The sequence below is a fragment of the Anopheles maculipalpis genome, chromosome 3RL (genome assembly GCF_943734695.1).
Source record: "Anopheles maculipalpis chromosome 3RL, idAnoMacuDA_375_x, whole genome shotgun sequence".
NCBI lineage: Eukaryota > Metazoa > Arthropoda > Insecta > Diptera > Culicidae > Anopheles > Anopheles maculipalpis.
The window spans coordinates 46,434,065-46,460,201 of NC_064872.1; the positions used below are offsets into that span (position 1 = coordinate 46,434,065).

Sequence of the window (26,137 nt, forward strand, 5' to 3'; positions counted from 1 at the left end):
TCATGGATATTTTACAGAATCAAAAATATTTAATCAGACATACGAAAATGCATATATATTTGTTTTACCGCTTTCAAACATATTTAAAGTACAAACTATATTACATCAAAGATCAAGGTCAAGGTAAGGATCAGACACATCGTGATACCCCTATCGACAAAATTGCCTTAATAACCACTAGTAAGGAACAATACGGCATTGGACCGAATTATAAACAAAAAAAAAAACTAGTAAGGGTTTTTTCTATACAAATTTCACTAAGTAGTGCCTTAGTTAGCGGATATACAAAGATTTTGTCAACAGGGATGTGAAGTTTTCAATGGATTTTGTTAATTTATTATTTATTTGTTAAATTAAAATTAAATTAATTAAACAATTTATTAAACGTTGAATGTTCATTTTCAACTTGAAGTAGAATAAAGTTTTTAACTTTACGTAATTCGAGAGCTTACTGAACAGCATTATGTAGATCTCCATCTAGATACCTTGATACTGACAACTAGTGTCATTCCTGCCAGAATGGTACAGCCTGTGTTGAAAATTTCTAAAATTTCTTTACAAAAAAAAACCGCTTGGGCGCGAAGGTAACGATCTTTCTTAATCCGATAGATAGCTTCTGTACACAATAAAGGAGTTCCCCATCACAATCCCCTGGGTAAGTGATATAGATCGCCATATGAATCCTTTCAGTAAGCCATATCGATCCATGCAAGTTCCGGTGAGACTATAGCTTAACGTTAAACCTTGAGACCGGCTTCGTAGACCATTGAAGCGTCTGCTGTTGTGTGAATGGCTTAAGTTGGTGAAGTGATGCGCAGTAGGTGGTAAACACTTTTTCACCTGCGCTGCGCATTATGCATTGACAATGATATTGAATAGCGCCTTGTGTGTAAAAATAAACTAATTTGACGTCTTTTAACAACTTGGCGACACTTCAGTAACAGCAAGGACAACCCAAATGTTCGTATTTTCGTTTTTCAGACAATTGCAACATCGCAGAGACTCAAACATGGAGAGCATGGATATCTCGTACAGCGATGATAAGACTGGCGAAGAAACTGATATGATCTGTAAGTAGCAATACCGGATTCATTGCCAACAAACCCATTAACTTTTCTCCATTCCTTTATTGGCGAATGACAGGTGATGAAGAACAGCATGAATGCTCTGATCATGAAAACATTGTAGTGCAACAATTAACCCACAACGGTGTGATGATCGAGCTCGACTCTCATAACGCTCCATGTGATGAATCATCACGAAACATTAATGCACAAAGCGTAAACACTCTGCTAAATAGCAGTTTCCCTACAGAACATAGCGAAAGCGTTCCGGAATCTGTACGATTTCCGCTCCAAGACGCTAAAGATTGCAATCAATTCCAGATTATCCCCAGGAATATCAATTCCATTGAACGTATGAAGGAAAACTTAATGACCACCGTAGATAGCCTTGAAATCTGTGGATCAGATAAGGAAAATATGTTTACGGACACATGTGAAGCACGGCTTAATGAATTTCCCATCGATGCAAAACGTGAAGGTTGTGTTTTTCCACTTGAAGATGCATTGGATTTTGCAGCTATCCAATCGTTTACTTCGAACTCTTCAATTCATGGAGAAAATTTTACACCAGCCAATGAATGTAAGTATGCTTCTTTGTTTGAAAAAATAGTCGTAGACAAAGTAGATTATATCAACTACTAGTATACAAAACAAATAGCAAAACCTCCTACTTAGTAAGTGCATTTAAACACAAAATATCCTATTTGACAATGTTTGATAACATTTAGAATAAATTAGACAGACAAAAGCAGAAAATGCATCACCTTGTATTTAAAGAAAAGTACACCAAAAGTGTAGGTTAGGTATGTTTTGTTGATGTCCATCAAGTACCGAACCTAGCACTACAAACGGAACAGTGAGGGTGAATGTCATCTGTTCGATCGCCCTTCTTTATGCTTCCCACGGATGGCCTTCACGAGCATGAGGGGAGCTGTATCGTCCTACATATATACATATTCGATAGGAAGAGAGATACAATTGTATGACAAGAAACTTTTCGCCTTGTGAAAAACAATTGATACTTCGATTGGTTCAGAACACCCAGAACGTGTACGGAAATAGGAGTAACGGTGAAATATGAGGCAAAAACTAATTCATGTTTTCTTGTGTTTTTTTTCTCTGTAGATAATTTTTCGGCGGCGGATTTCGATTGTTTACTGTCTCGAGGGTGTTCGCAGACTTCTTCAAGTACGGTAAAATCAGCTTTAGGTTCTGCATCGTCCTCTTCAAACCTTCCCAGAAACTCTGTGCTGGACAATTTTGACCCCCTTTTGCGACGGCAAACTATCGTTAAGGCAGAACACAGATCAGGCAGTGAAAACGTCGAAGGTGGCCCATCTGCTGCATGTCTGGCTTTGGTTAACAACATTTCACCGCTGCAAGAAAGTAACAGGAGTGCTAAGCAAATACCAGCGTGCCGTAAAATCGACGCTGACCGTTTCGATGGACAACAAGTAGACAGTGCACTACTCCTGCTGAATACGTCCGGTGGTTCATCGTTGATACCACTGCTAGAGCATCAGACTGGTAACGATTCCAAGGACAAACAAGATCTGAAAGAGATATCGAGCTGCCTTGACGATACTGCTGTAGATCCAAACTGTTCAGCAAATCCGGAAACAAGTCATAGTTCTCTCGAGAAAACTACAATAACTACAGAAGATAACGGAACCAGTGACTCGTCAAAGTGCTCGGAAAACCTATTGTTTTCAACCAGTGCTGATGGACAACAAGTTATAGAGTATGAGAGAGTGGAAAGTAACGAACCATTAGTGGCAATTTTGGATTCTGTTCAGAGTGCAGAGCATGTCCCACTCAACAGTACGGATTCACAAAAGTTATCCGAATTGAACCTCTCGGACTCTGCAAATACAAAAGGTGATAGTTTATCAGCCGTACAATTTCAGGAACTGAATATTGAAGGTGCACTACCAGCAGAGAAAGCAGCAGTGGAACTTATTGCAGAATCGACAGGAAAACTAAACAGCACTGTCATTTACACCGGCACTCCTAATGTAAGTATGCTGTATGACTTCGAGAAGCCCATGCATATAATTTTTATGTTTATCATTAGGCTCATGATGATTTAACGTTTTTCAAGGGAAATATGATTGCTGAACCGATTACTGAAAAACAAAACAGCGCCGTTAAAAATATGAGGTATTTATACACATTATTCGCAAATTAGTCTAAAACGATAATTACAACTTTATGTTTATTACTGTTAAACAGTGACGATCGATCGGTATCGGGCGAGGAAGGTTATGCTGAGGTTGGAAAGAAATGTAAAACTGAAGAGTAAGTTACAATTAACCAAGTTAAATTCAAATCCCGTCTGGATCGTTCCCCCGTATTGAGGAAAGTCTAGTAGCCATAGGTTTTAAGCAAAGGAGAATATTCTATAAAACTTTAAATAACAGCAAAGAAGCAATACGATTTACCAAACCTATTCGCTTAAATTTAAACACAAATATTTATTTCAAGTTTTTTGTGGATAAGTTTTAAATCTTTTTAAGGATATTTTCCGTTTGCTTTGACACTTCAAAATCAGGTTTTCTTTTATTTAACCGCGTGTGTGATGTGCACTGAAACGGTATGGATGGCATTGGATGCCTTTTTTTTACTATGAAGGGCAGGTGCTGCTGACAATAAGGCACTCATAATTAATTATAAATAAATAAGGGCAGGTGCTGCTAGTACTAAACCATCTCGTGGAATCCCTATAGGTTTTCCAGGAAAATATTTAGACACGCTATTACACATTGTAATATTTTTATCTTTTCAGAGTAAATTTCGCCGATATAGAGAAAAAGATGCTTGATATTGAACTCAGAGAAGAAAACATGTTAAAGCGGATCACGGAGAAAGATAAAACAATTTCCAAAATGAGGTATATGATCGAATTTGCTCGCATATTACTTCTATTTTCTATAATCGAAATATAATTTACAGCAACGTGGTTGAAGCGTACGAGCGAACCATAGCCGAGCTAATCTCGGAGAAGGAAATTTTAATCCGTAACCATGAGGAGGAATGCGAAAATCTAAAGCAAGACAATGAAATTAACGCACAGCATTTGGAATCGTTAGAGCAAACCTTCTCAAACTTGTATACGTAAGTATTCGTATGATGATAGTGTAAAATATTAGTTTTTTTTGTAAATTTATGAAATGATTGTTTTTCCTGTGTGTTGTAGAAAATATGAGCGCATGAAAAAGAACGCCATCAAATACAAAGAAAATGAGGATAAGTTATTAGAAAAGGTGATGAAGCTTGAAGAATGTCTCAGAGCGCAAGAACAGCGGTATGAAAAAATGAAAAGTCACGCTATGAGTCAACTGGAAATGTAAGTAAACGTTTATCTTTTTTTTTTTATCCATGTCAATACTTTCATTACTACTTCTGTCTTGTTCATTGTTTTTTTTTTAAAGATGAGCTAACAACCAAACGTGAGGTTAAACAAATCATTTAAAACTCCTCATTTTTAACACAATGCTCTCAGAATGTCTTTCCCATTTTAATCTGATGGTAATTTTTTTCGTTTATTTATAGAGGCTTTGAGTCTCTGAAACTACATTCGCCTCTCTACTGTATACTATCACAAAACTATTGCAAATGTGGCTTAACTATCTTTTAAAAATTTTGCGTTTATGGCTAGTGAAAAGATAAAACTATTGCTTAAATTTCTCTATTTAAGTTGCTAATGCGTAAAAATCTAATAAGGGAATTCTGATACAGTTTGTCGGATGAAAGGATGATTATGCGATTTTCGCATAATCGGTGTCTAGATGGCAGGTGGCTCGGTGTGTCGTGTATCCATGGCAAACGGTGAGGATTTGGTGGATGGTGATGTCAACGCCACAGAAGCTGCAGTATGGAAGACTGGATTTGTTGAGAATGGGTCAAGCGTGTATGTCCTATTCGAAGGCGGGATAAGATTCGTTGAAGGTGGCTGTATTCGTTTTTTTTTTCATGAAGCGGTGTGTGCTTGCTGTTGTGGAGTTTGTTGCTAAGGCTAGGTTGTGCCAGGTAATGTTTGGTGGTAAACCGGATGGCATCTCGGCGGGAGAGGGTGTTGTGTGGTTGTGTTGGACAAAGCCGACCTCTGTTGCAGAGATGGTCAGCTTTCTCGTTTCCGTTGTTTTCGGACTGATCAGGAATCCAGCTGAAAACGATTGACGGGAACGCAAGTATGGAAGCAAGGAATGTGGGGATCTTTGAAGGTGCCCCGTGTTCCAAGGCGGCCAGAACACTGGAACTGTCGGTGAAGATCGGTCGGTAAAGACGTTCGGTCGTTCAGTATGTAGCCTTTTCAGCAGAGAAAATGGAAGTGTGATTACTATTGGCAATTTGGCTACTTTTTCAGGTTCCCCTGGAGAGCGTTTCAGTTCCCAGTCTATTGCAGGTGTACGGTGATACCAAGAATGAATTCCCCGACGGGGTTTTTTAAATTATCGGTGGAAGTTGGTGGTTGGTCCTCACCAACCAGTCATAGTTCGGTGTTCGGTGGGGCGGCTCGGTGGTGTAGTCGACAGCGGTGCCGATCTTCAAACGGCGGGACCGGGGTTCAAATTCCATTCGAACCATTTGTGAGGACTGACTATCCAACTTCGGTGTTAGTTGTGTTGATGAGTGCGGTTGTGTCGACTCCTTTCTCAAGGTTTCTAGGAAGGATTCCACTTTCGTGAAGGAGGGAGTTAATCGGCCTGGTGATAATTACGTCAGTGGCTTAGCGGAGCGGACTGTGTGTTAAATGGGTTCTTCTCTCTTCTCGAAGGTTGCTCGCTTGCGTGAAAAAATCTCGATGTAGTAGAGTAGTTTGAATAGTAGCCAGGCGTTGATGATACGGTTCTGAGTTAAGCGGGAGGCCCGTACTTGGAAGACTCCGAGCACCCGGAACAGAACATCATTCTCCAAAGTGTAGGGGTTGGATAGTTCGGTGCCAATTAACACTCGAAATGTTCGGTCCGTGAGGAAACTTTCAATGAACTTGGTTAAAAAAATCCATGACATCCTCAGCGGGCAGCTGTTCAACGATAGCATGACGGCAGGTCCGGTCAAATGCTTTCCTAAGTTCTACTATTGCTAGGTCTATGTCGCTGTCTCTACTTGTGTCTGATAGTAAATTCTTTAATACCTTTAATAGGAAAAATCTCGCTGTATAATGGATTATTTCTCAGCTAGTTTTCTTGCAAAGTGGGATTGTTTACTTATTCATTGCTTATTCTACCTACACATGACTATACGCACTCCCTCTGTTGAAGTGCACCTTATCCCGGGTCCGGGATGACCCTGTTGTAGTTTCCTCTCTGGTTGTTGGGGTTAACGCTTGGCTGTGGAGACTTAGTGCTGGCTCCCAAGGTTACACACCTTTCGTATTCCGTCGGCATTCTGATGACGTCTGCGTCAGTCTACTTTGTGAAGTCATCCTTCATATCGGCTTTTATATTTTTATATGAATATATTTTATATTATATTCAGCAACGTGTGCAACGAGATATTGGGATATCGATATAGCGCTCAACTACAACGAAGGACATTTGGCTCATCGTAGAAACTGCGTAAAACATTATTCATAATTGACAGTTAAAGAAAAAGAGTAGGTTTTACCTACTCGTGTTGTATTTCATAATAATTATTATATAATTGTATTTTAACCCAAGTAAAACTACTTATCTAATGCCTTTTTTCTTTCGTATTTCTTGTTTTGGAAATTACAGTGCAAACACCAAAATAGACGAAGCTATCCGCAACCATTCCCAGGAAGTAGCAAAATTAAAGGCTCAGATAAAGAAAGAAGAAGTGTACCGAATTTCAATCAACGAGCAGTTGATTCAAAAATCAAAAGAGAATGAACAATTGGTTAAGATTTGCGACGAGCTAATCAGTGAAACTAATTGAAAGGTACGCACCATTGACATGGATCAAGTTTTCCTTTAAATATCCTTCAGTGCGCTTCTTGAAATGAATAGCAAAAGTAGAGAAAAAGATTCAGCGTTTCTTTTCTCCATCAGCCATTGAATGAAATGAAAGAGCGAAGGAGTTGTTCACCTTGTAGTAGTTTCGTGGTGTAATATCAAGTAGCTGCATTTCCTTCAACAAATTTGAGCATGTCTGAGTTGCAAGAACAATGAGATGGCAAACATTACTGATCGTTTTTCTTTAATTTAATTTTCCTTTTCAATTAAAAACCAGAAAACCCGAACTGTGTTGCTCTCTATTCCCATTTATTCTTAACAATAATCTTTACAACAAGCGAAACGTTAACTCACCAAATGGTCTCTCGTTCTATTATGCATCTTTTGTGCAAAACCCAATAATTAAACATTTATGTATTCGTTAACCAACTGAAAACATGGAACGGACCTTTCCATCTACTGCTTCTCGCATAATGTTTTCGATTCAATGTAATAAACTTGCATTGCTACTTGCTAGAAACTTACTGTAAATTATGAAAAACGCATATATTAATAAATAACTACGCAGCTATAATCGTATATTATTGTACGTGCAATTATTTGCCATTAGCGACATCCTGAAAGTATATTAGATATGAATGTATTTTCTTAAACCTTTTGTGTGTACGGTACACACTGCACTAAACACGGTGGTAGCTGATGTTAAATTTTAAGTGACAAATGTCAACAACAACGTGAAGAAAATACTAAGTATATAATCTTCCAATTATAAAACAAAAATCAAGAATCAAGGCTGGTGGCAAAGCTTCGTCGAATGCAATTTCATCTCAAGATTTCCAAACAATTATTTTCTTTGCTTCGGTTATGTAGTGTCACAATAACATTTTTAAGAAAAAAATGCATATGACGAAGCTGTGCTACTAGCCAGAATAAAAGTTGTTTTACATTCAAGTTTTTGTCATTGTTGCTTTTCGGTATTGACTTGATGTACTTGATGAATCCACTTGATTTAACCCCTAGTTGAATAAGCGTAGAAGAGTGGATAATTCAATACGATTTACTTACTATTTTTTCAGATTCTTAAAAAATAATACATTACACTTAAACTAGGGGTGGCCCGGAGGGGTATGCGACAACGGCGCCGGTCTTTATAGGGGTTTAAAATCCCATCCGAAGAGGCTCTGGATCTCTGAGACTAGAAACCATTTTTTTGGAAAACCTTGCCAGACACTAGATACTTACGCGAGGCAACGAGAAGAAAGCTGAAATCTGAATTTTGGACAGTTTCGCATCGATGTGAAACTTGTCTTCTTTACTTTTGGTTTTAATTGATTTTAATTAAATAATTTGTTACCTCACTGTTTTCTTTGAAACTATTTCATTTTCAACTAGTCTTAGATCTAACATTTAAATATGCTTTTTTTTATTAATGAAACGGAAAATTTCTGCTTTTCCTTTTCGCTACACAGTAACTGCACAAAAAGTGCTTAAAAATAATTTTTACCGCCTCGCACATTATTTTTTCACCAACAAATACCATGACCATCGGTTAAATTTGCCAGTGGAGCTCTGGTTTATCCAGAGGACTTATGTCAAATTGCTCTGTAATCCGCCTACCAGGTCTTCTATACTAGCTTTGTACAAAATTTACGGCATTTTTTTTTCGCAAAATCATAGTTACGATACGAGTTGTGCTTCGTATGGGAACGACTTTAAAAGGCGTTCTCAACTCGAAGCGCAAATCTGATTTTTTCGAAAAAATGCTGTGAGTTTTGTATGGGAATGTGTCAAAAATCGACAGCATTTTGACAGAAAAGCAAAGTTGCATTGTGTGTGGAACGCCCGTTAAAGGCACAGGGTTACGGGAAATTCCATACTGTTGAAATCGATGCCTCGCGTAGGTATCTTGAAATCGCTGAGATCAAGAGCCTCACAAAATAAACCAAAATGAAATAAAGTTATAAGCGAAAAAATCCCAAACCGCGAATTTTATAATAGCGATAATAATGTCAACATTTGTGCATCGGGTATTTTCCAGATTCACTTGTCAAAAAAGTCGTTTCAAATTAATGTAAACAAACAGAAGACATTACTGATACGGTGGCAACATTATTGCTTACATTTAGTTTGAGCGGTTGCTCTAATTCAAACTCAATTGTAGGAGAAATGCAGATAAAAAAAGTAACTAGGAACCGATTAAAAAATGCCCCTGCCCACAGCAATCATGTAAAGCGTCCCACCCAATTCTCACTCATGGTGTTAGTATGGTGCTGTATTGGAGGATGTATTTTCCGATCGGTTTCAGAGGTACAAGGTTTGCGAAAATACGCCTCTAGTGATATGCATCGTATGCGGTAAGAGTGTTGTTCAATGTAATATGAATTAGGCAAGTGTAGTGATGGTTTTTCTATGTTCATTTTTCAGGGAGAGAGTGCGTCAAATGTTTTACCATGCGTACGACGGCTATCTACAGTATGGAGCTCCGTACGACGAATTACGGCCGTTATCTTGCGATGGAATCGACACCTGGGGTAGTTATTCGCTCACCTTGATCGATGCACTCGATACGTTAGCAGTCATGGGGAACTACACTGAGTTTGGGCGCGTTGTGCAGCTCCTGCGTGATAGGTCCTTTGATGCAGATATCAACGTGTCAGTGTTTGAGACGAATATTCGCATAATTGGTGGACTACTGTCGGCGCACCTTCTATCACACCACGCCGATCTAGAATCCATGGGGCTTGTCATGCCAGGTTGGCCCTGTGAAGGTCCTTTGTTAGAAATGGCAGAAGATGTCGCTCAGCGTTTGTTGCCTGCATTCGATACCGCAACGGGTATGCCTTACGGTACGGTAAACCTGCGCCACGGTGTACCGTATGGGGAAACATCTGTAACCTGTACCGCCGGTATCGGAACGTTCATACTGGAATTTGGTACGCTAAGTAGATTAACGGGCAATCCCGTGTACGAGGACGTTGCCATGAATGCATTGTCCGCGTTGTACAAGCACCGGTCCCCAATAGGATTGTACGGGAATCATATCGATGTGCAAACCGGTCGCTGGATAGCTCAGGATGCTGGTATCGGAGCTGGAGTAGATTCCTATTTCGAATATCTGGTAAAGGGCTCAATTTTGCTTGAACAACCTGCGCTGATGGCCACTTTCCTGGAAAGTAAGTCATCGATTGATCGCTACCTGAAACGTGAGGATTGGTATGTTTGGGTGAGCATGAGCAAGGGACAGATCACACTGCCCGTATTCCAATCGCTCGAGGCGTACTGGCCCGGTTTATTGAGTTTGTATGGTAATACTAAGGAAGCGTTGCGAATACTACACAACTACCAGTCTGTGTGGCGTCAGTACGGATTTCTGCCGGAGTTTTACAATATTCCTACCGGAGAAGCTGGCGCAAATCGAGAAAACTATCCGTTGCGGCCCGAGCTAATCGAGTCGGTGATGTATCTGTACCGAGCCACCAGTGATCCGTTTTTGCTGCAAGTAGGCGAAAATATTCTCGAGAGTATAGAGCATAGCGCCAAAACGGCTTGTGGTTATGCTACGATACGGAATGTCCTAACACATCAACAAGAGGACCGTATGGAATCGTTTTTTTTGGCAGAAACTACCAAATATCTGTACCTTCTGTTCGATCCGAATAATGTTTTACACAACGATGGGAGCATCGGTCATGTTGTCAACGTAAGGAAGAATGACGATGATGCCACCATAGCCGAACGGCATGAATGTGTGGTAGGTGCTGGAGGTTACATTTTCAACACGGAAGCCCATCCAATCGATCCAACAGCTCTGCGGTGTTGTGAAGCAATTCATGGTAACATTTTTGCTGACAGAGCGTTCGGAGATCGCAACAAAGACAACTACCATCGCGGTGATCTATTTCTTTCAAAGGAGCAAAGAAAAAACCTCCATCAAACAGATAAAAAAGGTAGTCAACAGTTGTGGGATCGTCCCATCGGTAAAGAACCAACACTAGCTACCAACGCCGAGGTGGTAACAAGAGGCGGAGAAAGCATGAAAACCATAAGCCTGCCTACCGGCACTATGGAGCGAGATGTGGAGAAAGTAGATAGCATGACCAGTGATATAAAAACGGTTTCATCAACCGTGCCAGTTTTTACAAAAGCACTGAAATCTGATTCAATTCTGAACGGTAAGGAATATTCGCAAAAGTTCGATGATGTCAGCCAAGCCAGCACCTACTCATCATTGGAATCTGCCGAGACAGAAACATTATCAACCACAGGCTGTCCACCGAAAGACAAATGCAGTAGCACGGAAACAATCAAATATGTCCTATTTGGAACAGAGCGTATGGAAGAATTCTCTTCGTCAAACGAACAATCATGTGATGCTATGGTAAATCTAAAAACCATACCAAGTATTGAAAATAGTAAATATGATGAAGATAAAACAATGGGAACATTAATGAAACTGGTGCAGAGCATGTTTCATACAACAGCGGGTCAACATGAACAGAAAAAAACTAAATTTGATCGTGAAAAATTTTACCAACATTTGGCTAGGAAACGTTTGCTGGATGAAGAGAATAGTAGCAGCAGCAGCAGCAGCAACAGATACAACGCATCGACATCGTCTTCGACCAAAGAAGAAAAGCTTCACGAATTACTATTGTGTCATGCACAGCCGTACCTTAATCGTCTTACTCTCCTAGGTGAATTCTATTAGCCTGCTACGAAGACAACACTGGGTTTGCAATAAAATTGTTAGGAATCATTAAATTTTCAAACGCCTTGTGTACTCAGCTTCTTTTACTACAGAATTACTATAATATGTTTTTTTTTTTCGTTTATGGTTTGGCTTCAGTTCAGTTGAATTTTTGCAAATAGTCCACGGTTGTTTCGGAAATAGTATCACTTTTCTGACTTTCTATCTCGCAACCAAATGAGTCTGGTCAGTCCACTATATATGTATATTTTTCCTTTTTCCGACTGTAGCCTGGCGTTTAGGATAGCGTTTGATTTTATCTTTGTTGGGATGAAACGACTAGAAAGTATATTCGAAGTTTGGATTGATTTTTCGGAAGTTGAATCTTACATTACTCATATAAACACCATACACACAATTTACAATACATAATCGGACAAAAGTAAAATAATATATTTCATATTTAAGAAACAGCATACAAGTTACCGAAACTCTCTCTCTCTCTCTCTCTCTTGTATGACTTTAAATAAATCAAAAGCATCAACTTTTTTTCTGCTGTTATGTTTGAAGTTAATCTTTCATTGCAATTAAAAGTATAACATGTATGATAAAGATACCCAATTAATTTAACCATTATTAAAATGAATATAAGAGTGCACAACAAAATGAAAATGGTATCAGTTTCAGTTTTGCTGCATATAAGATTATTAGATGCAGTACAGGATGTTCTCCCGCAAATGTACTTACTAGCACGAGTGCGCAGGCATTACGCTATGAAGGATTCATTAAAGCACTTACAGTATTATTTTTCAAGTTTACCATCGGCGTAAAACTTGGGCTGAAAATCAAACAAACAAACAAAAAAAACTTGTATTACTTTTTAAAGAAACAAATAAAACACATGCTATTCGCAAAAAACATTATGGAAATCCCAAATGTGACATTTTCTTCATTTCTTAGTTGGGTGGAAAATTATTTCGGTATTTATTATAAATTAATAGAAAAAAAATGCATAAACGATAAGATTGTTGTATTTAAACACATACACAAGCGAGGCCAGACAAATTTATTACTATCTTTATTTCGTTCAAGATTTGGCATGCTAAATACGTTTGTGTCAACCTCGTTATGGCTTTGAATAATTCGAAAATAGTTAACTAAGTTTCTTATAACGCAAACGTTACACATTCTGGGTGATTGTATTGGTTGTACCGCAAAAGACAATTTAAAATGCACGTCACAGTATAGATAATGCAATTGAAGATATAATGATGAATGCTGCGACAAAGATAGTAATATGAAGCTCTAAAGATAAAAGTAATATTCACCCAGATGCTGTTAGACGTTCGTTATGAGTTTTATTTTAAATAATAATCTGCATTAAATAAATCAGAAAATAAATAAATTACGTCACATCTGAGCGAACCATTCATTGTTTATGAAGCTGTTCTACCACATTTAATACACGAGCGCTGAAAACAGAACTGGTTAGATACATGCAAGGGAAAGGGCGGGGTGAGACAAATAAGAAAAATGATCTAACAGAGGAAAGAAATGGCATTTTCTAAAACGTACAGCAAGAAATACGCTAAAGTGCTAAAGAATAAAAAGAATTGCATCTCAGATTGTGTTATTTATAGTTATATCAAAAGGAAAATCGCACCCGAGTAATACGGATTATGCATACGGACTTGAACCATGTATGTCGGAAATGGTAGGCCAAGATCTCCCGAGGTTGTATTGTCACGGAAGAAAAGAAGATTCCTTAAAACCAAACATATTCAAGGAGTTCTAGAACGATGAGTGTGAATGTATTGTTCTTCTGACATATTGATCCAGGATGTTTTAAATGTTTTAGTTCTAAATTGCTTTACAGGTGCCCTTTCTTACCTTTAAGGAACTGTAATTGACGATTAATTATAGTTAGCTAGCTTTTGGTTTTGGTTAAAAGGCGTATTTGACCATATCGGTTGTATAATGGCTTTTTAAGTTGATTAAACATGCAGTGCGGGGTAGTCAGTCAGTCCTTGCTACTGGTGAGCGGTATGGGTGGGATGCGAGATGGTTACTGAATAAAAAAAAAACTCCACCACATAGACATGCTTAACTGAACTAACCGAAGTTTAACTCAAGTTGCAAAATTCAAATCATCCTTTTCACTATATGTATGTACGTATACATGAAACTGTTTAGTTGTTAGGCTAATGCTGGCAAATTTATATAAAACAATCAAACGAAATTATCAATCGAATCAATTGTCTTCTTCTTCTTCTTGCCTTAACGACCGTAAGGTCACGCCGGCCATCGAATGGATTACTAGACTTGCACAGAAAGCACGTAGTTGGATCACTACGGGGGAACTGTCTGATGCCCATACAACCGGGCCCGAACCGGTCAAATCAAGCTTTAAGCTACAAAATTCTAATTTCTTACAACAGCACACAAACATTCACATCACGCATCATAGCACAAAAAAACCAAGCATTTGTATGATAAAACATAAGTATGTCTTATGGTTATCGTACATTGTCTTTCATCGTGCAATATCTAACCTATGAACTTTCAGCAGAATTACAGCAGAAAAAATAAATAATAATTTACAAACTTTTCTTAACGTTTTCGAATATCTCAACAAGATGTTTCTGATTGGTCTCTTTTTTATTATTGTTTATTACACGCATAACGTTGCATGTGCGTAATGCATTTTAAAATTCTGATTTGTAGAGCAATCCGTGATGTCAACGAATTCATAAACATTAGTAAAAGATAGAAAGAAGAGAATAAAGAATGATTAGAACAGATACGCATTATTAACAATTTGAAATACTTCGTACTACAAAACAGGTAACAGTTCTCTATGTAATGTATATAAATTATGGATTCCAGTTTAATGGAAACTGGTTTTTTAGTTTAATGAAAACATACAATAAATATCATCCACTTACTTCGTCGTGGGTAACGTTATCCTTAAGCGTTTCCTCATCGTCTCCCGAATCATCCTCGCCGGAACTTTCAGTAGAGTTTGCTGGTTTGTTGTTGTTACCGGCATGAGCTTTGTTCTGCAATATTGGTTTTCATTGTAGAAAAAACACATCATATAGAATATACAAAACCGTACAAAATTATAGTCGTTACTTACTCCATCACGCTTCATCGAGGTCAGGTTGTCGTAGCAATCAAGACATACGCGCAGAGGCTTATTACTTTGGCCCGGAAGAATAAACTTTTTCGATGAACATGGACCGCATACAACCGCTCCGCAATTTCGGCAGTGATGCTATGGGACCAGACAGTGACACATAATTATGAACAATATCACCCGTGCTTTCTACAGTGCGGTAGAAGTCGTTTTCCGACAAACTGCCGCTGTAGCTTTAAAATGATTCATAATAAACATGCATACATCTTTGTGCTTTTTCTACGTACCCTTCTGTTGATCATAGTAAACTGAGTCTTTTTACAGTGCATACAGATGGTTGCTTCGCTGTCGGGCACCCATACAGCAGCATGCGTTTCAACTGGTTTTTTCCCGCCTGTTATGAATAAGAAATTATCATGATAAGAACATGCTTCGGCTGCTTTACCATAGCTGCAAGCATACTTTTGCGCAACAAATCTTCGATACACTTGTTGATGTGTGCCATCCATTCTTGCTTTTCTGTTTGTGTCGCAGCATATACTGCGAACGACTTGGTTGCTGTACGTATCAGCCATCCATTTCTATATTCTGCACCGGAAAGAGAATGCGAAGCGCAATGATGCGTAAGTAATTGAAATTGCTAACAAGCTTTCTCCAAATTACAAATCCTTCACAATAGCTACTTACGCCCGTTATCTTCTAACGCCTGTAATTGAACTTCCTCGAGCGGGATTAAGTGTTGTTTGTTGTACTTTTTCTTGCCAATAACAATATTACCATAAACCAAAATATCGTTAAACAAGAAAAATTGCCGTGCTTTAGGGCGTTTGCGACACATTTTTGTAAGCACACCTTCGCCTACTAGCACACGTCCAGGAAGAAACAACGGCTGTCCGGATGTTCCGAAACAGTTTTCCACCATCTGTATCCGCCGCGCATTGGCTTCGCTGTTAACTTTATATATAAAAAAAGGGAAGAAAGTATAGCAGAACACAATATTAGTTGATTGACAGAGCTTATCATTATTTTGACTAATTTAAAGAGCTGCAAACTAAGCCAAAATCCTATTTCCTGTAAAAAAAACTTTCTATTTCTGCTCCGCAATTTTGTTGTCAAATTCGTGTTATTAGACGAAGCGATATAGGGCAGACAAGGAGGAGGTTACAGCAAAATGGGTATGAATCATATTAACACCATCGTCGTCATTGTCGTACTACATAGTTGCTCAATTAAGCATTGTACATTAAAATCTGTTGCACAGTTTCTTTGAACATTCGTTTGTTGAACTAGATTAAACAAGTAATATATTGCATTCCCGTAGCACACACAAAGAACAATCATGACGATGTTGAATCCAGCAAAATAACTCACCTAACTTGTCCACCATATTTGAACAGCACTGGTGTAGATATATTTATAATTATCACAACTTCGTACGAAAAAAGCAACTGTATTTGCTAAACTAAACAAACTCAAAACAAAACAACAACCAACTAGCTGGGCTAGGTATGGAAAATCTTTGCTGAAACTGCGAAGATAAATAAAATATTCGTGCTATTCCAGTGTTTGGTAAATTCCTCTGTCGGTGCTGTTCTGCTGACAGCGACGAGCGCAGCGATTCGTAACAATGGGTCTGACCAATAACGTTACAAATGCATGAGTGGTAATTCGCGAAACAAATCTTTAACAATTTTTATTCGATTTTCACTTGTTATAAGTTTTATGAAACAGTGGCATTAGGACACTATTGTAAGGTTAAATAAATAAAACAACAGAAAATTCAGCAATGATGAAAACTTTAGCCGCGGCTACACGTTGCACCCAACTAATAACAGGCGATGATGGATCACCCAACAGGGACTTCTCAGGCCGGAGCCACACACAACCGAAACAGTCCGTAACGAAACATCAAAATATAACGCTTCGTAACGCTTCTTTGATTGTTTCGTTGTTCTTGCGGGTTTGAGCGAAACAATCATATTTTCCAAAGTATCACTTAAACCAATAAGTACATTAAGTCATTTGGGTAATGACATCCAAAAACAATTGTAATTATTTTATTTATTTGTTATTTTATTATTTGCACCACAATTTGATAAATGCGTTATTTACTGTCAAATTTGATGTTTCGTTTAGGTCTGTTTTGGTTGTGTGTGGTCCCGATCCCGAATTACGATCGTCTACTCGGACACCATCAATCATCGGATTATCAACGTGTGCACACTGCTTAAGGTTACAGTTTCCTTTGTTAAAAAACGAGTTGATTTTCGTCCTTTTTAAGAGCCCAATGTAGGATAATTTTATGCTCAAATTTTCAATGAAATAGAGTGTTCACAGAACCAATGTATTAACCTATTTAAAACCGAAGACCCCAAGCTAGCCTGACGCCAAAAGAAGAAGAACATTTCAATCCGATTCGAAACATTGAACTCATCGCGATGTTATCACGGTACCAACCACCATCTGTCATTGAATTTGTATTTATTATTGGGCTAATCGTGTGGTAATCGTTTCCAAAGAATCTGTGAAGTATTCAATAAAAATTGTATAGTTTAAAAGTTTAGTGAACATAAAGCAATCCACTCCTACAATACTACCATCGATCGATGCATCGATGCGAACACCGCCTGGTGAAATATAGATGTTTCGCACCAATCCTCTGATAATAGTAAAATTTTTATGTGGTTGTTGCGTGGCCAATTACTCACCGACATAGATAACAAACAGAATTACATGTTTTTGGTCGGTGGCCTTTAAGCAACGCAATGAATTCCAACCAATCCGTTTCACGCCATAACAGCAATGTTGGCAATAAGTCAGTAAGCCAAACCTCTTCTGCAGCTACAACTCCTAGTTCTAGTAATAGTTTAATAGAACCATCGGAAGATTCTACCCTAAACAATGCCTCAAACCTATTCTACGGAGGAGAGCGTGTTACACCTGACACGGAAACGGTAAGCTATTTGGTTGTTTATTAACACACTATACTTAAATAATAGTCCTGCTAAATTATTCTTCACATAGTGTTGCATATGTATTGACATTTGTACTGCTTATAACAAACGGCTGGAGGTTTTAGCTATGAATTGAGGTGGGAAATATAAAAAAAAAACACAATTTAAGCGCAAATACTGCTGACACACAAGATTGTTTATCCTTTTTGTTTACCATTCATATCGCTCGGCTTTATCTTACCGTAAACGGATCATGTGTAATAAGCCAATGAACCACCACTTACAGTTTATACACTGCAGTGGCTGTTTGGGGCATTTTAAAATATTTTAACGTTTAGAGTTCAAATATTTTAACAAAATTATATTATAGAAAAGACCCTGGACAAGAGATGCCTAGGTAAGGCGTGTACATAAGCTGTTATTTCAAATCTATCCTTTGAGTCTCGTTTGTATCTGTTGGTTGTGGCCTCCGGTTTGTACTTGTCAATGGTTTAATGCTTGTCCTCGGAATATCAACTGTTGCATTTGTCCATTTTCCATGTGCGATATTTACTGATATTTGGTTGTATGATTTTGTTGAAGAAGGTTAAAGTTACAGTAAAAGTCTGAATTTGCGTAAAAAATCAATGAAAAGTTAGAGACAGTAAAAGAGCCAACGAAAAATAGACAGTTTTTGAGCGATTTACGACAGAACAAAAAGATCTACACAAATTCTGCTACTGCAAGTTATAAATGAAATAATTCTTTAGAGTGGAAAACAGAAAATGACTGACACATATTAATAGTATTCTTGTCTTGTATTGTCTTTTCTTTCATACAACAGCGAGATTTCAGCTTTCGAGAATTATGGGCGTTTACTGGACCCGGGTTTTTGATGTCTATTGCTTATCTAGACCCCGGGAACATTGAATCTGATTTGCAGAGCGGAATTGTAGCGAAATACAGCTTGCTATGGGTGCTACTAGGAGCTACACTGCTAGGACTAGCAATGCAACGTTTGGCTGTGAAGTGGGTAACATATTTTCAATGCATATTTCGATACAAGGATTGGCAAACGCTGTTCTAACCTGTGTGAACATTTTCTCGATTGTGGCAAACAAAGAATTGGAGTCGTTACAGGATTGGATCTTGCGGAGATGTGCCATAAACAGTACAAAACTGTGCCCCGAGTGATACTTTGGCTTATGGTGGAAGTCGCCATTATTGGATCCGACATGCAGGAAGTAATTGGAACAGCCATTGCTATCTATCTTCTGTCGTACAAACGGTGAGTGTTTCGTAGTTTTGCGCATTGCTCACTTTTCGCTAACCCAAATCACTGTTTCTCTGTTGCCAGAATACCTTTGTACATCGGTGTGTTGATAACTGTGTTAGATACAATGTCCTTTCTATTTTTGGACAAGTATAAGCTGAGGCGGCTGGAACTATTTTTCGGCTTTCTCATAACCACGATGGCTGTATCGTTCGGTTATCAGGTATTATTATTCGCATTTGCATGTGCAAAAAAGTTTGGCTTTTCACAGTTGGTTCGTTCTCTATTCAGTACGTTATTAGCGATACGCCACAAATGGAAGTAATTAAGGGTATGTTCATTCCCTGGTCATCCGACTATCGGCCCGGTACACTTTTGCAAGCTGTTGGGATTATTGGTGCCGTCATCATGCCACACAATTTGTACTTGCATTCAGCGCTTGTGAAGGTACGGGGAGCAGCTTTAAACCTTTCTTTTGTTCGCTATGTTAACTAACTATTGCATTAATTTATTTTAAGTCTCGAGAAATCAACCGAAATGAAGTGCGAGAGGTGAAAAAAGCCAACCGTTATTACTTTATCGAGGCAACGGTAGCGCTCGCCGTATCTTTTATCATCAACGTGTTTGTAGTTTCTGTATTTGCTCACGATTTGTATGGAAAATCAAATCAGGATGTGGTAAGTGAAATAAAAAAGCTAAACAGCTGGTTCAAAATTCTAATAACTCTGCTTCGATGTAAAGAATGTAAAGGCTAATTTAACTCGATATGCAAAAAATCAATAATCATTAAAGATTGACAGATGCAGCAATTCATCTTTTTCGGATGACATTCTCCATGCATTTGATGCGAATAATGCTACAGCAGATATTAATATCTACAAAGCTGGTCTGGTGCTGGGATGCTTTTACGGTGGTGTGTCAATGTACGTGTGGGCGATCGGTATATTGGCGGCCGGTCAAAGTTCCACGATGACTGGCACTTATGCAGGACAGTTTGCTATGGAAGTAAAGTATCGTTGTTCTGATTAATAATTCTTGTGGACATTTTTTTCTAATTTTTTTTTATTTCCGATTATTTTCTTTTTTCAGGGATTCCTTAATTTACAATGGGCGCGATGGAAACGGGTACTGTTCACCAGAACCGTAGCAATCATGCCAGCGTTCTACGTGGCATTTTTCAGCAGGCTAGAGGATCTTACCAAGATGAACGACATTTTGAATGCCGTTATGGCCTTGCAGCTTCCGTTCGCAGCAATACCCACCGTGGCATTTTCTTCAAGCGTGGGTATGTTTCCGCGAAATTGCCGTTTTATTGAATAAAATTTCTTACACATGCATATATTTCTTTTTTTTTTTAAACATAGCGCTAATGAAGAAAGAGTTCGTGAACGGCCCGTAAGGATTTGTGGTATTAAATTTTGCGCGTAGAACACATACCATTTCTGATTCATTTTACATTTACAGGATAGAGAAAGCAATCTCCATCACTCTCAGTTTCACTGTCATTGGTATCAATCTGTATTTCATTATTGCAAACTTACAGCAAGTAACGTTGACCGCTTTTATGATTTTTGGTGTTGGTAAGTTTGACTAAATCTTGCATAAAGTGCAAGTTACACCAAGTTGACGGTTTTTATTTGCCTTTTTTTTTGCAGCCATCTTCGGTACATTCTATATCGCTTTTAATATTTACCTTATTTTACACATGATGGTAAATTTAGGAAACAAGACAATAGCAACGAATTCGGTAAGTGAAATAAAATGTTTAAATTCAAAAGTAAAAACGGTAATATTAATGCATTCTTTTTTTTTCTTATAGCTCGTAAAACGTTATATCTTTGATGATGTTAATTTGTTTTCAAATATGGCAACGTTGGATAATGGCTTATGATCTTAGGGGGGTATCAACACCAGCTACTTGTGTTATGTAATTAGAGTAAATGCCGTGAATGTAATCTTTGTGAATAGCAAATATTAATGGAGAATTTGTATAGCAACGCGTATGCTGAAGTATGATTATGCGTGAAGTGCCTTAGAGGAGAAGTGAATTTTGAAACTTCTTACACTTTCCGTACGTTTTGTGTTATTTTATTGAATTTGTTTCATATAAAAGGAAACAAATTATAAAACGCACCTATATATATAATTAGGGCTGTGCAATAAACAAATCAGTAACCAATAATAGGGTGGCGCCGATCTTCGAACGGCATGACCGAGGTTCAAATCCCATCTGGACCTTCACCCCGTAGTGAGGACTGACTTTCCAACTACGTGGTATCGGCAAGTCCAGTAAGCCATTTGATGGCCGGCGTGACCTTAGCGGCCTAATGGCCAAGAAGATGTAACTAATAATCACATATAAAGCGTCACATGGTAATAAAACTATCGTGGAAAATTGGAATTACTACTACTACTTTTGTTTTGAACTTTTCTAAACCATCGTCAGTATTAAAAATCTCGGTAATATTGATTAAACAAAATTGAAGTAAGTTATTACTGAAACTCAAAAGACATTAGTCGGGGTCAGAGCCACCCGTTGGACGAACCACAATCATATGCTATGGCGCATTCATGGACCGGACACGGACCATGGCTTAGTATAGTTTTGTTTTCGAACTGGTGGTTGGTCGAACTCATACATGCTGTTACGCACTAACGAAATACATAAATTCAAACATCAACTATTTGAACTGGTTTCCTTGAAAGTTGTGTTCTATTCCGGGTCGAGTTCTTCGGTTCGATTCCGGATTCGTCACGACACAGGAGTAAATTGTAACCTTCATAACTTTAAAACAACATCTAACCATGCCGAAACAAACCTTTACAAGCTGCTAGAGTTTGTATTACCCTTATCAAATCTACTCGCCAAGAGGGAATTATATGTAATAGTGTAGCACAATTGTACTCCGGTACGAATGAAAATAAGAAGCATTGGCAAAAAGAAAATGTGGAAAAGTAAATTTATCTTTTTTTATAGGAACGGACTGGTCGTATTGTTTTTGACTTATTAATACCACGTAGTGAGGATAGTTAGTCCTCACTCCGGGATTCGGTCCGAATGGGATTTGAACTCCGTTCCTGTCGTGTAAAGACCGGCGCCGCTGACGCCTACACCACCGTGCCGATCGAAAAGTAAATTTCTCAATTACTTTACTTTTCCGATTTCTCACTTACTTTGCTTTTCTGAAGGGGGTAAACTTACCTGATTTATGTTTGTAACATTTTTTAACTCAACTAGATGTGCGGAATGCTCAGACAAAAGTGTGTGGCTGCGGTGACGGATTCCACAATGTGGATCACCTGCTGTGGTCCTGCGTGGAATTTGAAACCGCAAGACCCTCCTTGTTAAGGGTCTGCCAATATGCTCGAAGTCGAGCATAGTGGCAGACGACCGGGTACAGAAATTAGAGAAGTGTTGGCCACCAGTGACTTCCCCTACATGAGGATCATTTACGGATTCGCCAGAGACAACGGTCTTGTCCTATGATTCCACATCCCTAGTATCTTTTCAATCCTTATTCGTATTCCACCATTCCTTTTTTGTTAAATGTTGGGTTGTCTATGTCTTAAGTATTTTTCTTTGTAGTCCCACGGGTGATCCGATGACTGGGCAACAGCACTCGAGGGCGATTCCAACACTGCCGTAAAAGGGAGGCAGGCGCTATTTACAGTGCAGTGTTCTCTGGTCCAGTCCAGCTTTGACAAAACGAGTTTGACAACGTTGGCGTTGGGTTCGCAGTGTTTGGCGGGTTCAGTCTCGAGAGTAGTGAAGTCTCTTTCGCTGCTGCGGGATAGAGCTTGCCGATCATCCTTAGATTGTACGCTGACTAGATTGAGCTTGGAATGTCTTTGCTGGACTGTACTGGAGAACACTGCACGCAGGCAGAATGAATGTGTGAGCTATCCCTACCATTTTTTAGTTTTGTTACAGTCCCGAAATGGCAAAAAGTCGTCAATAGTCAAATCATCAGAAACCGGAAACAATCAACTAGCCTTCACAATAGTCACAACAATAGTACCGGACCAAACACTATTACACCCATCAGAACAACCAACATGCAACAACCAAAATAGGACTGGACATCAACCATTAACTACCCACCCATCCACAACCGATTATGCCCGGGATAAGGCAAAGAATAAGGAGGAAATGCCTTACCAATAAGATAATAAAATTTATTCAACACAAGCGGTGTTGACAATACGGCACTGGACCGTCATCATCAATTGTATAGATGAGCAAAATACTATTTAAAAAACAACCATTAGACTGGGTCTAATATTAACATTTTTACAAAAATACACATTTTATATTTGTAACTTCCTTAAACAAATTCATACACGAACAACATAAGGGTTCATGCTTTCGATCCTGTGACGTAATCTAAAAAGTAATCGTGATACAAATCTTTCGATCTGTTGATTGCAATTTTTGGAACATTTTTAATATTAAAATAATTCTTAAACATTTCTCTTGTGGATATCTTCGATGCCATTGACATCCGGTGATTTTTACCATACTTAACTTTCGGTGAACGAGGAATTTCTGGATTAAATACCATTTCCGAGCAGTCATAGTTTGTGTAAAACTCCGCAGGGGTTCTAAAAAAAAGGATAAAATTTCATTTCAACAATGTTGTTAATACGCATGAACCATTCCTTTAACATTCTCCAGCATCACTCTACTTACAATGTTCTTCCAGCATTGATCGGAACGGTGTCGGAATTATTCAGAACATTGGTTATCATTTTACGCATGGTCGGGTGATAGTGCCGTACCATGCAACTGCTTTCGTACAATGCGCTGCAATTTGCGTTCGCGAATTCGGGCTCATCATTGAATGGATCAAATTTTCCCGAACCTACGACGGCATCCGTATCAAGCAGGATGTCTAGCTTCTGGTTCATATGGATACAGCTTCGAATTAACGATATAAGACCTAGGGAACCGTTGGGCAGCACCTGTAGGCAAAGCGTTGAAAGACGTTTTACAAAGCTCACGTAACGATGGTATGTTACATTTCGACGACGTTTGAATAGAATGATGTCCAAAGTTTTCAAAATAGTTTCCATATCATCGTGGTTTTTGCCTGTTGATAATCAAAGGATAGGTGTGAGTAATCAAAAATAAGTTAGCATGTAGATCCACATGCAGATAATTTGTTTCGCGTTTGGCGTTTTACTGCTTACCTGCATTAACGTAGAGCAAATTTTTGTAAAAATGGGAATAGAATCTTGCCGGATCAATGTTAAGCACCTCGCCTTGTCCACTCAGTATGATGAACACTGTTTGGATGCAGTGCAGTTGCTCCCTGTATCCCAGCTCTACATTTTCCAGCAAATTGTTCAGCAGCTCAATCAGATCGGCATAAAACTCAATATTGATCGTGTGTGCAAATTTGGACAATCCTTCTAGTGTCACGCTCAAAACTTTGGACTCAGGGTATCGTTTCAGAATTTTGAAGTAAATCATAAAGGTTAACTTCGATATTTCAGTAAGCTTGCGACGCACGACTTGCTTACTTTCTTCGGCCTTTGTTTCAAAAATGTCTTTTTCAAGTTCTGCCAGCTTTTTCTTGCGCTTTCGCTCTTTGCGTGACATGTTGATAACGTACGATTTTTGCTTTTCTAGTTTTTGCTTTTTTAGCTCCAGCAGCACGTCATCGTTCATGTTGATGCGATTGATTTGCAAGTTTTTCAAACATGAAATAATCTCAGGGTATATGTTTTGTTGCTTTTTCTTTATCAGCATGTTAATATGACGAACGGTCTGCAATAAGAAATGTTTAAACATTGTTAAATATTGTGCCTTCTACGTACGATCCATCCATCTCACTTACATGATGCGTCAAATCTAAGCGCGTATCGGTTTTGAACAAGGAACTGAAGCAAGCGTGCACCATTTTACGTACGGTTTCCTTCGTGTTGTTCAGCATTAACACCAGCACCTGTACGATGTTTATACTGTAGTTGAAGTACGGATGTGCTAGTACCAAATCGCACATACACTGAACAGCCATTTCCAACAATTGGCGTGTTTCGATGGATTGCCTTTCCGAATGTTTCATCTTCCTGGTGTAATTACTTATGAGGCCCTCCATGTGTTTCAGCAATTGTTTATAGTAAGTGAGCAGCTTGTGTTCAAAATTAACACGTGCAAGTGTATCTTTCTTCACTGAAATGTACGATAAATAGATCAAAATTTCAATTTCAAGTTTCCTGCACATTTACATTACACTTTGCCACTTACACTTTTGTTGCTCCTTGTCAACAATTCCAATGCGATACTCTGGTACAATATCTTTGAATACTTCAACAAGCGAAATCATCGCTGTTTTACGAACCGCCAAGAGGTTGATAGACCCGTCTCGATTTGTTTCGTTTAGCAAGTCCAGCAAGGCACCCACATTTTCGATTCTCGCCTCAGGGTTTTCTAGAATTGCCGCACAGGTTGCACCTATGTAGAACTGTTTCTCTTTAATTTGCTCATCTCTTTTAAACAGGATATCGGTCAGCGACAACACTGCTGGCTCGTCAGGCTGTGCACCAGGGATATCTGCGTCTGCATCCGCAGCTGGATCGTTATTAGCTTCAGCTAAGCTTGCATCGTGCTTACTTTCCATCTGCTTAGGAGCGATTCGGCTAATAAGCCCTTTTCCTTTGACTTTTATGGGCAGTAAATGATTCACATTCTCATGGTTTTTCATTTCTGTCAGCACCCTCTTACGATAAATCTCTTCCATCGCTTCAATCTTGTCGGTAGGTGTGTTATGCATAATTTCTGTAGAACGAAACTTATTTTTCGGTCTTACGCCTGCGGAGGACTTGTTCTTTCCTTTTTTGAACACATGTGCTGAGTTCCATTCTAGAAACGAGTTAACATTTATTATTCACACATTGCAAATGTTGTCCCTGCTGTCGATATGAATTATTTACCTTTATTTGTAGGTTTGGCTTTCATAGGACTCTTCGCTGATTTAGCCATTTTAACACGGTACTTTTCCTATTTCTTTATATCAAATGGTGGTTTTGTTTACGCGACTGCAATCGGTGTAGCCACATGGATTTTATTTGCCGGGGTGTTTGACAGCAACGTTTGCACAGGTAGCACAGGTTGCACCAA

At 38.6% G+C, this 26,137-nt stretch overlaps 5 protein-coding genes across 5 annotated transcripts; 3 read left to right on the top strand and 2 right to left on the bottom strand.

The window, feature by feature from the left end:
* Positions 1-875: 875 nt before the first annotated feature.
* On the top strand, positions 876-6,972 carry LOC126564188 (dentin sialophosphoprotein). Its single transcript, XM_050221153.1, has 9 exons — positions 876-1,070; positions 1,144-1,644; positions 2,190-3,079; positions 3,139-3,224; positions 3,297-3,362; positions 3,850-3,954; positions 4,017-4,178; positions 4,261-4,410; positions 6,785-6,972. The coding sequence occupies exons 1-9, from the start codon at positions 959-961 to the stop codon at positions 6,963-6,965; spliced, it is 2,253 nt and encodes a 750-aa protein (XP_050077110.1). The 5' UTR covers positions 876-958; the 3' UTR covers positions 6,966-6,972.
* Positions 6,973-9,148: 2,176 nt separating this feature from the next.
* Positions 9,149-11,690, top strand: LOC126560681 (ER degradation-enhancing alpha-mannosidase-like protein 2). Its single transcript, XM_050216637.1, has 2 exons — positions 9,149-9,336; positions 9,407-11,690. Exons 1-2 carry the CDS (start codon positions 9,149-9,151, stop codon positions 11,688-11,690), a joined length of 2,472 nt encoding a protein of 823 aa, XP_050072594.1.
* A 566-nt stretch (positions 11,691-12,256) lies between these two features.
* LOC126565240 (pleckstrin homology domain-containing family F member 2) lies at positions 12,257-16,273 on the bottom strand. The gene is made up of 7 exons (XM_050222398.1): positions 16,180-16,273; positions 15,496-15,762; positions 15,271-15,396; positions 15,096-15,202; positions 14,809-14,946; positions 14,615-14,728; positions 12,257-12,507 (listed from the first exon to the last, which is right to left on the bottom strand). The coding sequence occupies exons 1-7, from the start codon at positions 16,193-16,195 to the stop codon at positions 12,472-12,474; spliced, it is 804 nt and encodes a 267-aa protein (XP_050078355.1). The 5' UTR covers positions 16,196-16,273; the 3' UTR covers positions 12,257-12,471.
* A 1,222-nt stretch (positions 16,274-17,495) lies between these two features.
* On the top strand, positions 17,496-20,921 carry LOC126564425 (protein Malvolio). Its single transcript, XM_050221468.1, has 12 exons — positions 17,496-17,762; positions 18,586-18,770; positions 18,865-19,029; positions 19,099-19,237; positions 19,306-19,461; positions 19,533-19,691; positions 19,807-20,019; positions 20,104-20,299; positions 20,379-20,409; positions 20,479-20,594; positions 20,670-20,761; positions 20,834-20,921. Exons 1-12 carry the CDS (start codon positions 17,574-17,576, stop codon positions 20,903-20,905), a joined length of 1,713 nt encoding a protein of 570 aa, XP_050077425.1. The 5' UTR covers positions 17,496-17,573; the 3' UTR covers positions 20,906-20,921.
* A 2,451-nt stretch (positions 20,922-23,372) lies between these two features.
* LOC126560682 (nucleolar complex protein 3 homolog) lies at positions 23,373-25,999 on the bottom strand. The gene is made up of 6 exons (XM_050216639.1): positions 25,951-25,999; positions 25,265-25,879; positions 24,855-25,189; positions 24,205-24,784; positions 23,705-24,104; positions 23,373-23,616 (listed from the first exon to the last, which is right to left on the bottom strand). Exons 1-6 carry the CDS (start codon positions 25,997-25,999, stop codon positions 23,373-23,375), a joined length of 2,223 nt encoding a protein of 740 aa, XP_050072596.1.
* Between the last annotated feature and the right edge of the window lie 138 nt (positions 26,000-26,137).

Coding starts and splice junctions, on each gene's coding strand:
- LOC126560682 (XM_050216639.1), bottom strand. CDS start 25,999: ATGGCTAAATCAGCGAAGAGTCCTATGAAAGCCAAACCTACAAATAAA. Junction 25,880..25,950: donor AGCCAAACCTACAAATAAAG/GTAAATAATTCA, acceptor ACTCGTTTCTAG/AATGGAACTCAGCACATGTG. Junction 23,617..23,704: donor ATCAATGCTGGAAGAACATT/GTAAGTAGAGTG, acceptor CCTTTTTTTTAG/AACCCCTGCGGAGTTTTACA.
- LOC126565240 (XM_050222398.1), bottom strand. Junction 15,397..15,495: donor GGCGTTAGAAGATAACGGGC/GTAAGTAGCTAT, acceptor TTTCCGGTGCAG/AATATAGAAATGGATGGCTG. Junction 14,729..14,808: donor CCTCGATGAAGCGTGATGGA/GTAAGTAACGAC, acceptor CCAATATTGCAG/AACAAAGCTCATGCCGGTAA.
- LOC126564425 (XM_050221468.1), top strand. CDS start 17,574: ATGAATTCCAACCAATCCGTTTCACGCCATAACAGCAATGTTGGCAAT. Junction 20,410..20,478: donor AAAGAGTTCGTGAACGGCCC/GTAAGGATTTGT, acceptor TTACATTTACAG/GATAGAGAAAGCAATCTCCA. Junction 20,595..20,669: donor TTTTATGATTTTTGGTGTTG/GTAAGTTTGACT, acceptor TTTTTTTTGCAG/CCATCTTCGGTACATTCTAT.
- LOC126564188 (XM_050221153.1), top strand. CDS start 959: ATGTTCGTATTTTCGTTTTTCAGACAATTGCAACATCGCAGAGACTCA. Junction 1,071..1,143: donor CGAAGAAACTGATATGATCT/GTAAGTAGCAAT, acceptor GGCGAATGACAG/GTGATGAAGAACAGCATGAA. Junction 3,363..3,849: donor AAGAAATGTAAAACTGAAGA/GTAAGTTACAAT, acceptor TTATCTTTTCAG/AGTAAATTTCGCCGATATAG.
- LOC126560681 (XM_050216637.1), top strand. CDS start 9,149: ATGCAGATAAAAAAAGTAACTAGGAACCGATTAAAAAATGCCCCTGCC. Junction 9,337..9,406: donor AGTGATATGCATCGTATGCG/GTAAGAGTGTTG, acceptor TTCATTTTTCAG/GGAGAGAGTGCGTCAAATGT.